The 14718-nt window shown below is 36.1% G+C and overlaps 1 protein-coding gene and 1 long non-coding RNA gene across 2 annotated transcripts in view; both read left to right on the top strand.

Annotated features, from left to right (window-relative positions):
* The window catches only part of LOC149411987 (uncharacterized), a 143402-nt gene extending 130645 nt beyond the window's left edge, over positions 1–12757 (top strand). Inside the window, exon 2 of the long non-coding RNA XR_016304696.1 lies at positions 11222–12757. This is a non-coding gene — a long non-coding RNA (uncharacterized LOC149411987). The remainder of the gene's footprint in view (positions 1–11221) is intronic.
* LOC149411986 (ferric reductase 1-like) overlaps positions 1–12757 on the top strand; it is a 114490-nt gene extending 101733 nt beyond the window's left edge. The window contains exons 10-17 of the mRNA XM_089646467.1: positions 282–438; positions 684–852; positions 1708–1765; positions 2778–2931; positions 3586–3678; positions 4236–4348; positions 5421–5540; positions 7253–12757. Coding sequence (XP_089502593.1) covers positions 282–438; positions 684–852; positions 1708–1765; positions 2778–2931; positions 3586–3678; positions 4236–4348; positions 5421–5540; positions 7253–7405 — 1017 coding nt within the window. The 3' untranslated portion in view covers positions 7406–12757. The remainder of the gene's footprint in view (positions 1–281; positions 439–683; positions 853–1707; positions 1766–2777; positions 2932–3585; positions 3679–4235; positions 4349–5420; positions 5541–7252) is intronic.
* Positions 12758–14718: the final 1961 nt, after the last annotated feature.

The following is a 14718-nucleotide window of genomic DNA, read 5'->3' as shown; positions in this document are numbered from 1 at the left end:
AAATTTTTATGAATATATAAACACATCTGGCAACACAATACAATTAACAAAAATATAATTTTGTAATAAAACAAGTAAGTTATAACGAAAACAGTATCAGCCTGCGCATGGTGGCACACTAAATGTTAAACAGTATCAGCCTGCGCATGGTGGCACACTAAATGTTAAAATATGTGTATTATTTTCAAAGCTAATTTAGTGTTTGAATCAAAATCCATTTTCTGGAACCTGACCCTTGTTTTCGGCCATGCGGTGCGTTAAAAGCATATTTTTCTTTCCAGTCTCAAAACATAATAAACCTGGTGAGCTCCTCGTACAATGACGGTACCCTGATGTGCAAGTTTACCCGAGACGTCCGATCTGTAGTCAGAGGAACCACCTTCGACTTGGCCCAGGACAAATACCATCTGATGATTATATCTGGAGACACTGTACACCGTAAGTAGTCAACTTTTTTGTTTTAACTTTATAAATAAAGTTTTGTGACCCGATCTGAATAGTCAGGCACTTCTCCTGTCCATTTCATCAGTCTCACATTCCCAAGTGGGGATGCCATAGTTCTACCGGCTCGGGATAGATCTGCCTCTACAGCACCCACTTCTCTTAGATCAATTTGTAGCGGTGGTTCCAGGATGTTTACTTAAAATTATAAAATTTAATATAATATTTTCATGTGTTTTCAGCTACAAATGTTGGATTCCACTCCAAGGTGTACCAGAGGACGGAAGAGAAGGTGTCCCTTTCGGAAGTTGGAACCCTGGCCGGGGCCTCCAAACTACTCCTCAGACTGCACGGATCCTTCATGATCATAGCCTGGATCGGAACAGCTTCTGCTGGCATTCTGTTGGCCAGGTGAGGATTTGAATATGAAGTAGTTCAACTTTTAAATCTGTACTGTATACAGCTCTACACAGCATCCCCAAATATACAGGAAAATAATTTTCCCTCAGAGCTTCCTGTATGGTGTTGATGTAAAAAATAGCTGAAGAATTCACTGATGCGATGTCAGCTGAATGGCAGTCTCCTGATGAGTGAAGAAGTTACAACATGTCGATTGATGTAGTGTGTATTTATTGATTGATTTGTAAGAAATAGTGTAAAATCATTGTCCCTTTTCTGCAGCTGGTTCCCTTCAAGGTGGTTCAGCAGTAATGGAAATTCTCCCAACTTCCCTGACGTATAGGTGATGGATTGTCAGCTGTTGCTAACCTAGCGAATCAGGTGGGTTAGCAGTAATGGAGATTCTCCCAACTTCCCTGACATATAGGTGATGGATTGTCAGCTGTTGCTAACTTAGAGAATCAGGTGGGTCAGCAGTAATGGAAACTCTCCCAACTTCTCTGACATCTAGGTGATGGATTGTCAGCTGTTGCTAACCTAGAGAATCAGGTGGGTCAGCAGTAATGGAAACTCTCCCAACTTCTCTGACATCTAGGTGATGGATTGTCAGCTGTTGCTAACCTAGAGAATCAGGTGGGTCAGCAGTAATGGAAACTCTCCCAACTTCCCTGACATCTAGGTGATGGATTGTTGGCTGTTGCTAACGTAGCGAATCTCACACCTCAGCATATCAGAACCATTAGTTTCTTGATTTTGGTGAATTCGGTATTGTCGTCGCCTGGTATTCCACCCCTTTTCCTTATTGTCACATTCTCCTTTCACCTCAAATTCACACTTTGGTTCACTTAACTAATTATTTATTTTCAGATACTACAGACAGACATGGGTTGGAAAGCAGGTGGGAGGAAAGGATGCTTGGTTTGCTGTAAGTTAAACATATTTTGTTAAATAGAGGAAAAAGTGGCAGTTCTGACACTTCTCGCCAAATTAATACAATATCTGAGCATCTCCGAAATACCTGCCCGTCAGTTTAATAAATTTCTATTAGAATCCACGATACCTGGTTACTCATTGGAGTAGAAATTGTGTGTATTTGCCCTCAATGTGGTCCATACCAGGACATTAAATTATACATATTCCATCTTCCGACTCCATTTACTTAAAAATTAATGATCAAATCAAAAATTGTTGCTCTGCGAAATCGACTTTTTTTTTATATTAACTCCACACACGAGGCCCTGAAGAAAATAATTTCCCTCAGGGCCTATGTCATCTTTGGGGATGCTGTGTGGAGGGTCTTTTTGTGGAGAGGAAGGAGTGAACATGGGTCTTGAAGAGTCCCATGTTGTAGGAGGGAGGAAACACAGAGGCCGGCAGTTCGTTCCACAGCCGAGCTGTTGAACTTAAGAACGAATCGTAGATGTGACCCGTTCTCATGTGACAAATGTCAACCGTGTACAAATGTTGGGCGCGCGTTTGGAGTGTATCCCGACTACGCACCGGTGCCGAAGGGATCAATGACGCTAGTTCCTCAGAGCATCTTCCATTGTAATACCGATAGAACAAGGACAGCATACCTACCCGACGCCTGTGCTCTAAAGATTGCAGTCCGTTTGTTAAGATTGGGGAATCTATCAAACGGACCGCCCGTTTTTGCACAGAGTCAAGGGTTTTTTTCAGGTATTTAGGGGCTCCGGACCAGAGATGGCTGCCAAATTCGACAGTAGGACTCCAAATGTGATGTAGATTTACAAGTTTCCCGCTTGTACTATGAGTTTCCGTATACCTTGTATAAATTGACTTGTCCTTAGCTGATAGATATTTTTTAAATCCCTTACATATTGGAGAGGACCATCTAGTTCACACATTTGCCCACTGATTAATCAGAATAAATTCCTTCAATAATAATAGTTATAATCTTTGTTTTCTGTTTCCAGTGGCATAGAATCTTCATGGTGTCCACATGGCTGCTGACGGTGGCTGCTTTCATCATCATCCTGGTAGATGTGGGAGGTTGGGGAGGCACTGGAGATAATCCTCACGCTATCATCGGCATTGTGACCATTGTTCTGTGCTTCTTGCAACCCGTCGGTGAGCTGAATCTACTATTTTGCCACTAATTGATAAGACAAACTAAAAACATGTCTAGTCAAAATCTCGTTCTGATACATGTGTCATTTATGTATGAGAATGAAGGAAAGGTTACAATTGAACGGCACATTTTCAATTCATTGTTCTTTTCCAATACAGGCGCACATGAGCAACTTTTGTTGCAGTGACAGTGGCAGTGACTGTTTCAAAATCCATACAAATTCAAAAAAAGTTTCCCTGGTTTCGCTTCACCTCATGGTCGAGGGGTAAGGCTCTCGACTAGCAATTTGAAGGTCGCGGGCTCAATTCCCGGCGTGCCCAAGTAAATTTTATTTGATGAATTTGTGTTAATTAAATTTATTCATTTAAAATAATATATGTTACACTTACGGCAATATCCAGAGTGGAATATACTCTAAGTATCACTCTGGTGTAAGACCACCATTCAGAATTGAAATGGCTTTAGCCGTGTTTAGTGATCAGATCTGAATAGCCAGGTACTCCCCCGCCTTCCTCTTCTCCATCTCCTTCCCCTCCCCACTACCTTCAGCCTTACACATACCCAAATTGGGGATGCCATAGTCTCACTGGCTCCAGACGCAACGCAACAAAAGTTTTTTGATGCAGCTATTTTATTGAATTTTATCTTTTCAGGTGCTTTCTTCAGACCTCATCCCAACACTTCCAAGAGGCCAATCTTCAACTGGCTCCATTGGTTCTTCGGCAACGCTGCTCACATTCTGGGAAGTAAGTACATATAAAACAACAAATGTCCACATTTTGCTGACTGTTGTTATTGACTAGAAAAAGATGCTCAGCCGCATTTATTTATTTATTAATCTCACATTATATACAAGTATTTAGTAAAAATGACAAGATAGTAATATTGCAATAACTGTATAAGTATATTAAAGTGTTATGTACATATTATGAATGTTTTTTTTTTGATACAGATTTTTATAGGCTGTAATTGTCAGTGTGTATATGTGTATTAACCCCTGGAAAACCGTTTGTGCACCAGTGACAACAATTTTTCCCGCTGACAAACCGTTCATGCGCTGCTTGCATTGGAATTTCGCCCTAGATGGCATTTTTTGATATACAATTTAAACCTGTATGTCATGAGAAAGTGCATAACATTTTTTAACAGAATCGCTTGCACTTGAAACACTTAAGAGTTCATTTTTGATTCCATTATTGATTTCCCTCAAAAAGGGTCTGGTGTTCCACAGAATAAGGTCAATTAGATGATTGTTATTTTGGTGATACATATTAATACCTAATGGTTCATGTCTTCTTTCTAGTCATCACCATTTTCTTTGCGGTGTACTTGAATAAAGCTGAGCTCGCCCCGTGGACTGTGTATATTCTGGTCGCCTTTGTGGCCTTCCATGTTATCGTGCACCTTATTCTCTCTGTAAGTATTTCTAATACTGCATTATATTTATTAAAATAATTTTATTATTTTATTTACAGTTTTTTATTTTTGTTAGGCGTGTCTCCTGCGCACAAAAAAACTTTCAAACCTTAAAACATTGGCGTGTGACCATACACATTGGTGTATGACCATGTACATTGGCGTGTGACCATACTCATTGGTGGATGGCCATACGCAATGGCGTGTGACCATACACATTGGTGTATGACCATATACATTGGCGTGTGACCATACACATTGATGTGTGGCCATACACATGTACAATGTTTTTGCTCTCTGTGGCTGATGGAAAACATTTTTTTTATTTTTATATTAACTCCACACAGGAGGCCCTGCGGTCATCTTTGGGGATACTGTGTGGAGGGTCTTTTTGTGGAGAGGAAGGAGTGAACATGGGTCTTGAAGAGTCCCATGTTGTAGGAGGGAGGAAACACAGAGGCCGGCAGTTCGTTCCACAGCCGAGCTGTTGAACTTAAGAACGAATCGTAGAAGCGACCCGTTCTCATGTGACAAATGTCAACCGTGTACAAATGTTGGGCGCGCGTTTGGAGTGTATCCCGACTACGCACCGGTGCGGAAGGGATCAATGACGCTAGTTCCTCAGAGCATCTTCCATTGTAATACCGATGTTTGTCTTGATAATAATTTGAAATAATTTATGTCTTCTTTGGGGATGTGAAGGGTCTTTTCAGGGAATAGAAGGAATAAATCCGCATCTTAAAAAGACCCGTGTTTTAGGAGGGAGGAAACTTTAGAGACCGTATACAAGTGTTGTGCGCGCGTTTGTTGCGTTTCCCGACTGCGCACCTGTACCGAAGGGATCAATGAAGCCAGTTCCTCAGAGCAGTTTTCATTGAAATATCTTTAGAACAATGTCAGCATTCCCACCTGACGTCTGCGCTCCAGAGGCTGCAATCCGTTTGTTAAGATGGGGGTGAATCAATCAAATAGACTGCCCGTTTCTGCTCTGGTTATAAAAGTTAAAGACCGACAGAATCACAAAGTCACCATAAAATCTATTTTAAAAAAAAAAATCATTTGTATTTTCCAGGTGGCCATGTGTGTCAGTGACGGAAGGATCAGCAATGGCCGCGTGAACTCCTTCCCCATGAAGGATCTCATGACCAACAACCGCCCTTCCTTAAACCATGACAGGAAGATGGATGCACCGGTAACTATAATTTTATCCTTACAACCAGATATTAGGCGGCTTTAAGGATCGACGTGTGACTGATCTATTTGATATTGTGAAAAATGCCCATATATTATTATCTATATCAATTTTGTAGGTAGGTACCTAATGAGTCTGCGATTCAAAACACATATAATGTTAATATAGTAAGTTGGAAATAACTACACAATCCATGTACTTACGGCAAATTATTTTAAAGAGATTATGTTTTAACCCATTGGCCTCCGAATTGTTTGGCTAAAAAATTGTCCTTCACATCCGAATTAATTTTGTACCAAAAGTTTTAAGTGCAGTGGTGTACTAAATCTTACATAACTTTTAAACTAAACATGCAAACGAAACAATCTTTTTTAATTTACTTGTGCATTGAATTAAGGTATGTAAAAAATGTATGCATTGTTTTAAAAAAAAAATTAATATGATTAAACGAGGATATGAAAATTTTTTTTTTCAAAAACCAATTTTTTTTCTTCTCTTTTTTTATAATTGGATTAAGAAAAGTTGTACATTAATCATACTTATTACCATAATATATATTTTTTGCCATTTGGGCTCTTGTTAGCCGCCCACCATGCGTTTTACGAACAAGCTTGTCAATTCCCGAACCACACGCCATTTTGAAAAAATTCAATGAAGCTGAAATATAACAAAATTTCGTAAATATCAGGAAAAAATTGTACCAACGGAGTCCTGCCAATTACTACGAAATAAATGCTTAATTATCTACAGAGCGATTGGCATTTAAAATTTTAAACACAGATGTCAATAATGTATCCCTTTTTTGTTTTTAAGCCGACAGACATCAGACCCTCAGTCGTTTGATTTTAAGACACATCGCCGTACACACGCCGGGACGGCGTCGTTTGAGGCCAATGGGTTAATGTAGTTGTGCACAACATTAAAATAAATAAAATAAGAGTTTGAAATGTCCGTCTGCAGTATCCAAGCAATTACAAAACAACCAATGTTCCTCACACGACAAGCGTGTATAGTGAAAAAACTGACATATGTTTATGTCACCATCTCTTTAAATATATAATATTCATCGTGCTGTCTCCCTCACGACCATGACCTGAGCGTCCTTAAGCTTACCTTTTGGTCCCTAATTTTTACTTAGACGAAAGACATAGTGCCATCTCGTTTATTCTATGGCGTGCATAGGGACAGAAGGTGCCAAAGCCGGGGACATTCTTTAAATTGACACAGTGAATCGTGTGGACTTGTGAATGAAAGCTTCTATTAGAGACAACAGATGTCACTGCTCGTCACTTGCAGCTCTGCTATTTCGCAGTACATTTAAAATAAATTAAGAATAAGACCAGTTGTTTTGATGCACTTAATTTATATAATTTGATTTTATGATGAAAAAACCTACTAAATATTGACATACTTATCTCCGCAGGTGGCCAGAAGGAAATCTAACAAAACGAACAAGCTATTTTTTCTATACCACGGTCTAACTAGAAACCTTTTTAAATAATCTATACTTGAAAAACTCTTACTACTATCATTAGAAGTGAAAAATGTTGCTTGTGAGATTATGAAGGACTTAGTTAGCAGAGGAATTGAATCCACAATGCCTGGGTGTGCCTGATGCATTTGTCAACTTGGCTACTAACTGATCAAACTTGAAATGAATAATCGGACAGGCGTGCAGGTTATGTTATTTATTAATTTTTCAACTTTTTCAGCACTCCGGCTTCAGAAAATTTATGCTGGGAGTCTACTACACCTTCATCATCCTCTTTGTGGTGGCCCTCGTCTGCCTGGTGTGCCTGGCTCCCATCGAAGTTACTCTGGAGTCTGTCAGCAAAGTCATTTCTGGAGGCAAGGACACCAACTAAACTGACAAAACTGTCCAACGTTGTACCCTACTCCACAACAGTTACAAATATGTTCAAAACAAAGAATTAAGAAAACCGTTTACTAATATTATTATTATTTGTGACTTATTTACAACTATGACCCAAAGGATTTGAGAAAACCGTTTATATCTTAGTTATAAGTCATTTTATCTCAGTTTTCAATCAAAAGTTTTTTCAATGAAATATTATGTATTGTATAAATAAGTCGTCTATATGCAAAATCCGCTCTGGGAAATACTGCTGGTTTTGATACATTCACATAAAAAGAATGAATTCAATTAACAATAAATATAATATTAATATTTTTCACTAAATATCAAAAGAATAATGTATAATTATTTCTATACTAGCCGTACCCCGCCACACTTTGCTGTGACGCAGTCTGTCGGTGCAGATAGAGAAATAATAGCGCATGTTGTTTTTATGTCCAACAGATGGCGCTGATTTTAAAAAAAAAAACATGTTTACCTGCTACAGGTGACATCTATACAGGGTGTATCGGCACGTACCCGACAAACTTTAACCAGCTTTTCTTTTGCACATTTGGAGTAAAAAATGTTATGGGCACTTTGCTGTCCGGTAACATTTTTTTTCAATTAAAAACAAAAAATTATAAAAAAATCCACACTCCGTCACTGTCATTGGCATTGTTTCTCGTGTTCAACAGCTGTTATTAGCAAGTGTGTCAAAAAGCGTGTTTGCTCTTTCATACACACTAAATAATAATAGCTAAAAATGAGACGAATGGCGCCATGCCATTTCGTTGCGATCGTAAAAGCGCGCTAATGTAGGTACGTACGTATATTATTCAACGAAACTCTAATAAAATATTGCCAGGTGGGTTTTCAAACTTTGACAAAGGATAAAACAGTGGTGACGTGTGGTGAAAATATGAATAGTAAATTTTTTATTAAAAAAAAATGTTACCGGACAGCAAAGTGCCCATAACATTTTATTACTCCAAATGTGCTAAGGAATAGCTGGTTAAAGTTTGTCGGGTACGTGCCGATACACCCTGTATAATATAGATATATAAAAACAGAATCAACGTTGTGTCAAAATTTCAAAGCAATCGGTGAAGAACTTTTGGAGATTTAAGATTTTGAACAATGAACAATCACCTAGAATAAAGAATAACACAAGAAGCGCCTAATGGGCGTGTTTCAAGGCATAAATTTCCAATACATACTATGTTTTAATGGGAAGAGATCTACAATGTCAGGCGAGTGTTAAGTGTGATAGAGCGCTGGGCTATTGGGCTAAATGGAATATTTGCAAGGCACTTGTAGTGTTATTCTTTATTCTATGTTAAGAGGTATATTCGAGGTGTTCTAGACAGTTTTTCGTGACTACCAGAGCGGGTTTTGCAACTCCACCACTCAAATATATTATGCTATGTTCATATTCTAAAAGTGTAATATTGGCTGTGTGCAAAAGTAAAATATGTTACACCCTTTCCCCTTTACTGAAAAATATTAAGTAAAAAATGCAGGATTTTCATAATTAAAAAATAATAGGATATAATGAATCGAAATCAAACAAATCTCATTTGAATCGTCAAGTGCCTTTATATAAAATAAAGTTTACACATTATTATTAAGTTTCTCCTTTATATAAAGGTTAACGCAAACATATTAGCTCGAATCAGCATCGCCTCCACTCGAGCAGTTCAGAATTGTTTGTGTAAAACCACATACTGCAACGCACACTGATCAGCATCAGGCTTCGCCTTGGGACAAGTTAATGAACGGCGTGCGGTGCGTGGTGACCGCTGGACAGCGGCGAGGTGGTGCCAATCCAATGCGAGCTGATATGTAACCTTAACCCCTCAGTCCTCTCTGTCAGAAGTAAGGAGTATTTTCGCTTTACAATAACTCCAAATAAATGGAATAATTCTGTCTCGATAAAATACGCTTTCAAATTCAATTATCAGAAATAAATGTATAATTTTTGAAATATTCAAATTTAAATGCCAACATAAGAAAGTTTAAAAAAATGGCTCACCTTACGTTTCTTCGTCTACAACACTGAACTAAAATTATCGATAACGAAAAAACACATATTTTAATAGACTCAAAACCATTACTGTCACCTCATTTTTTTCATTTCAAATAAAAATAATTAATTAAACATTCAAAAGGATTTATAAATCGTTGAGGTGTACACTTTAATTCTTCCGTGGTTAACTTCTAGATTTGAATATAGAGCGTGGTGTTTTCTCTATCTAACACCGTTTAGATCATATTTCTAACCATGACAGAAAGAGAGACACAATAATTTCTATGAGCTGTCCCCAAAAGCGAACAATTAAGCTTGAGGGGTTAAATCTCTTCACTTTTAACTACCCGACCGACAGTAATGTAAATAATTTATAATTTCTGAAACAAAACCAATCAACATGTTTATATATATTTTATTTAGATTTAGCATTTAACTTGACTTTCTCTAAGTATTTTATAATTAATTATTAACAATGCCATTGAGATATTAATATATCTGTGGGTGTTTTAAGAATATCTCATAACTTTTATTAGGTACATTAGCGTTTATAAAAGCGATACTTACTTCATTGAAGAAAAGCTTTTTCATATTTTAGATTTCCAAAGTATTTTGTATAATATTATGAAGTTCTTTTGTGTAATATTATTAAGTTTTATTAAAATTGTTTTCATATTTTAATTGGCTGTCCAAAAAATGCAATTAAATAATTAATTTTTCAATTTCATTGCCTAACCTTATTTATCTGAGATTGACGGTAGAATTGTAATTTTCAAATTACAATTTATTTTCAATTAAAAAAATTAACAACTGAGAGATAGTTTTTAAAGCAAGTTTTTAGAGATAGCTGAAAATTATAACAATTTTTATTTTACTGTATAATATTGTGTATTTTTTATTTTGGCTTGCGTTGCCTGAATTTTGGACGCCTTTTTACTGCATGTTTTTTTCAGAGTATTTATGTTCAAAAGGTTAATTTAATATTCCAGTATTTAAGGACATTAAATAAGCTGAATAAAATAATTGTCATTTTATTATGTTCTTGACATAAAAACATAGTTTAGTGTGATCGTGCACGTGTACACACCAATTCTCGGAAGCGTGTTGCTAACTTCAGTTATCCTTGTTCTATTTGAACAAGTAAATATTTAAAAAAAATAACATTTTAGATTTTGAAAATATTTCACGATAATAATTTCATTACTCTCCCTTAATAATCCGCCAATCCAAAAACCAGGCAAGGGTACAATTAGTGAAAGCAGTGGATTATAGTGCTTACATACAAAATATGCTAAAAATAGAAAGGGATAAAAACAAGCAAACATCGCATTCGATCTTTTGTAAAATTTTCAGTTTTTGGTTTAAACATTAAGTCGAGAATACTCCATTTTGTCAACTTATTCTAACAAAACACACGTTCGACTGGTATGTATCTGGTAAAATGGTCAGCTCTAGCAAGCTAGACAACGGAATATTGAGTTAGAGAAAGATAACACAACCTGTCAGTGTACAGAGCTTGGCTCTCGAGTCTAGGCACGAGGCTGACTACTGTATTTGACATTCGACTACCGGCGAATTATAGAGCTTGATTTTGTGCTTTCAACTAGTAAAAATAAATGCAGATTATAGTAGTTGTCAGATAATTCAGTGGCGGATTATTGAGAGTGCAGTACTATATTATTAAACTAAGAACTTTACCCTAATCAATTTACCCTCCAATCTAACAAAACTTTTAACTAAGAACCTCCCTTATAGTTTTTGTACCTAGTAATTAAATATTATATTTTAATCTTAAAGGTTATGTTATTTAAATTAATGAGACTTGATTTTTTTAACTCTGTAAGTAATTTTAAAATAAGGTGACAAAGTTTTTCAAAAGTTATTTTCTTAGTTTAGGAAATATTTCACCACGTCTGAGTGAACCGCTGATTAACATCTCGAAGAATAATTTAAATAATAGGAAGGCTGTAAAAAAAAACATTACGCGAGTATTTCACCACCTCTCAGTAAACTGACAAGTAACTTTAATTATTTACTTGACAGGTAGAGTTACTCAGAGGTGGTGAAACATATAATAGAAGCTAATGTACAGTTTACTTAGAGGTGTTGAAATGCCCCCTAAACTTTACTAAAATGGATATAATAGGTCTTGCACAAATCAGAGTGATCTAAGGTTGTTATCTCCATGAAATTACATTTTAAATTAATAATAACTGACAACCTAAGTTTTTAATGAAATCTTTTTTTTTTAACTAAAATAATTATGTGTTCAATAAATATTTTAACTTAATAAATAGAATCTGTGCCTAAAAGTTTATCATACATTATAAGTTACCAATGGAAAACCAATGTCTACAACGATTTTACAAAATATTTATAAGTCTCTAACATAGTGCAAATACATTTTTACATTTTATAAAAAAAAAACAATTCTGATTTTATTTTATTTCAGTTTCAATAATCTCCCAAGTTAAAAAAAAAAACTTTTTATATGCTTTCTGCATTGTAACTAACTAAGTAACTATCACGTCGTTTGCCGCAGGGGTAGGCAGAAGGATGGACCGCCAAACAACACGGTCTTGGCACATACTTTTTGCCTCATTCACATTTATACATTGTCTCATACATACTCTTCTATAATTCAAGAATCTGATTCACTCGATCGTGCCATGTCTTCCTCGGACATCCCCGACTTCTACCATTCACATTTGCGTCATATATTCTCCTTACACTCCTTTCTTCGTTCATTCGCTCTACGTGCCCAAAAAATCTAAGCGTCCCTTTCTTAATCTTACTCATTACGCTTACATCAGCCTTGCATTCTCTGCAGATGTCCACATTTCTCACACGATCATACATGGTTTTACCACAAATATGCCTCAGGGATCTCATTTCTACAGCATTTAATCTGCTTACATCCTTCCTCTTCCAGTTCCATGCCTCACAGCCATAGATCAGGGTAGGTACCAGCACTCCATTGTGGACTGCTAGCTTCGTTTCTTTGAACAGTTTGAGTTACCTGCATTTATCCTTCTTTCAATATCTCTGTCAGCCTTCCCATCTCTCGTAAACATACTTCCCAAATACATAAACTCATCCACCTGCTCCAAGTATTCATGATTAACTTCTTCTACATTGTAGTTTTTTTTTGTTTTACGTACCTACATTTATGGAATATAAACAACACAAATGTTGGTTAATTTATATACTAATATAATATTTTTTATGTTTTCAATGTAGTTATTAGTATTTACGATAATGATTAACACAAGTATTGGAATAAGATGTGTTGTAAATATCACCTTCTTAAAAATAAATTTACCATACTATTAACTTGTCTTTTTATTTCTTTCTTCTGAGATCCATTTTTCTTTTTTTCCACTAAATTATTATTATTTTTTTAGGCTTAATTAAGGTAGGATGGGATGGAAAAGGGAATGGAATGGAATATAACTCCAGCTTATCCTTAAGGATACATTTGGAAAATTATTTCTCTGAATATTATTAAATATTCTGGGGAAACTACATACGGTAAACCATATACTATTTGGGTATGGTTTGAGATTTTTACGGCACAAAAACAAATCACTATACAGTAGAACCTCGTTAATTCGAAATCCAGCGGACATCAAAAATCAAATTTCGAATTAACGAATTCCCACGTAATTCGAAATTTTATGAAAAAAAAAAAAAAAAATACGCCGGAAATCGATTTTCTCGGCCGCCTCTTCAAATCCGGGTGGTATTTTAGTTGTAAATTCGTATTAATACCAATTATTTCTTTATTTTCCCGGCCGATTACCGTAGCGGCCGGCCCTTTAAATTCAGATATTCGCAATAAATTCGTAAAAATGCTATACATTTACGCGTAAATCGAGATTGCGCTGCCGATTTCGGTCGCGGCATACCCTTTAAATTGAGATATTCGTAAAAATACGATATATTTCCGCGTAAATCGAGATTTCGCGGTAATTTTCCGTCGCGGCCGGCCCTTTATTTCAAATATCTGAATTTGAATTCGTAAAAATACGATATATTTCCGCGTAAAACGAGGATTCGCGGCCGTATTCCGTCGCGGCCGGCTCTTCAAATTCAGATATTCGAAATAAATTCATAAAAATGCTATATATTTACGCGTAAATCGAAATTTCGCTGCCGATTTCGGTCGCGGCCTACCCTTTAAATTGAGATATTCGTAAAAATACGTTATATTTCCGCGTAAATCAAGATTTCACGGTAATTTTCTGTCGCGGCCGGCCCTTTATTTCAAATATCTGAATTTGAATTCGAAAAAATACGATATATTTCCACGTAAAACGAGAATTCGCGGCCGTATTCCGTCGCGGCCGGCTCTTCGAATTCAGATATTCGAAATAAATTCGTAAAAATATGATATATTTCCGCGTAAATCGAATTTTGTCGGCAGTTTTTCGTCGCGGCCGGCCTTTTAAGTTCAGATATTTGAAGTAAATTCGTAAAAATATGTCATATTTCGGCTTGGATCGAAATTTTTCGGCCGATTTCCGTCGCGCCGTATTTTTTCAAGTCGGATATTCGAAGTAAAGTTAGTAAAAATACGATATATTTCCGCGTAAATTGAAATTTCGCGTCCGATTTCCGTCGCGGTGATGAAATACTATATATTTACGCGTAAATCGAAATTACGCGGCCGAGTATCGTCGCGGCCGACCCTTTAAATTCAGATATTTGGCGTAAAATCGTAAAACTACGACATACATCCGCGTAAAATGTATTTTCTCGGCCCTTTAAACTCGGATATTCGAAATAAATTTGAAAAAATACGACATTGCAGTGTAAATCGATTCAGATTTACAAAATAATAATACTAATTAGGACGATGTATAGCCACGTAAAAATATATTTTTCGGCGTTTTACCGCCACAGCTGACTTTTAGATTCAGATTTACGAAATATTATGATTTATTTTCGCAAAAATCAAATTTTTTCGAATTACACGAACAAATTTTCGTGCGCGGACAAAAATAAATTTCGAATTACGAATTAACGAATTTCGAATTAAAAAAAAATTTGTATGAAAAAATTTTTCAGCGGAAATTTTTTTTGCGAAAATTTCGAATTACGCGTTTTTTCGAATTATCGGGGTTCGAATTAACGGGGTTCTACTGTATACTATTTTTGTAAATATGTAAAGGAATAAGTACTAATAAGTACCTACCTAGAAATTCCTAGGATTCCTTTGTGTTTGAATTATGAATTTTTATTTTATTTTATACGCTTTTCAAATGTCATTGATGTGTTGTCTTGGTTACACC

This window comes from Hesperophylax consimilis, chromosome 24, assembly GCF_061612785.1.
Source record: "Hesperophylax consimilis isolate HC1 chromosome 24, BYU_Hcon_1.0, whole genome shotgun sequence".
Classification (NCBI taxonomy): domain Eukaryota; kingdom Metazoa; phylum Arthropoda; class Insecta; order Trichoptera; family Limnephilidae; genus Hesperophylax; species Hesperophylax consimilis.
This window is presented reverse-complemented; position numbering and strand designations above follow the sequence as displayed.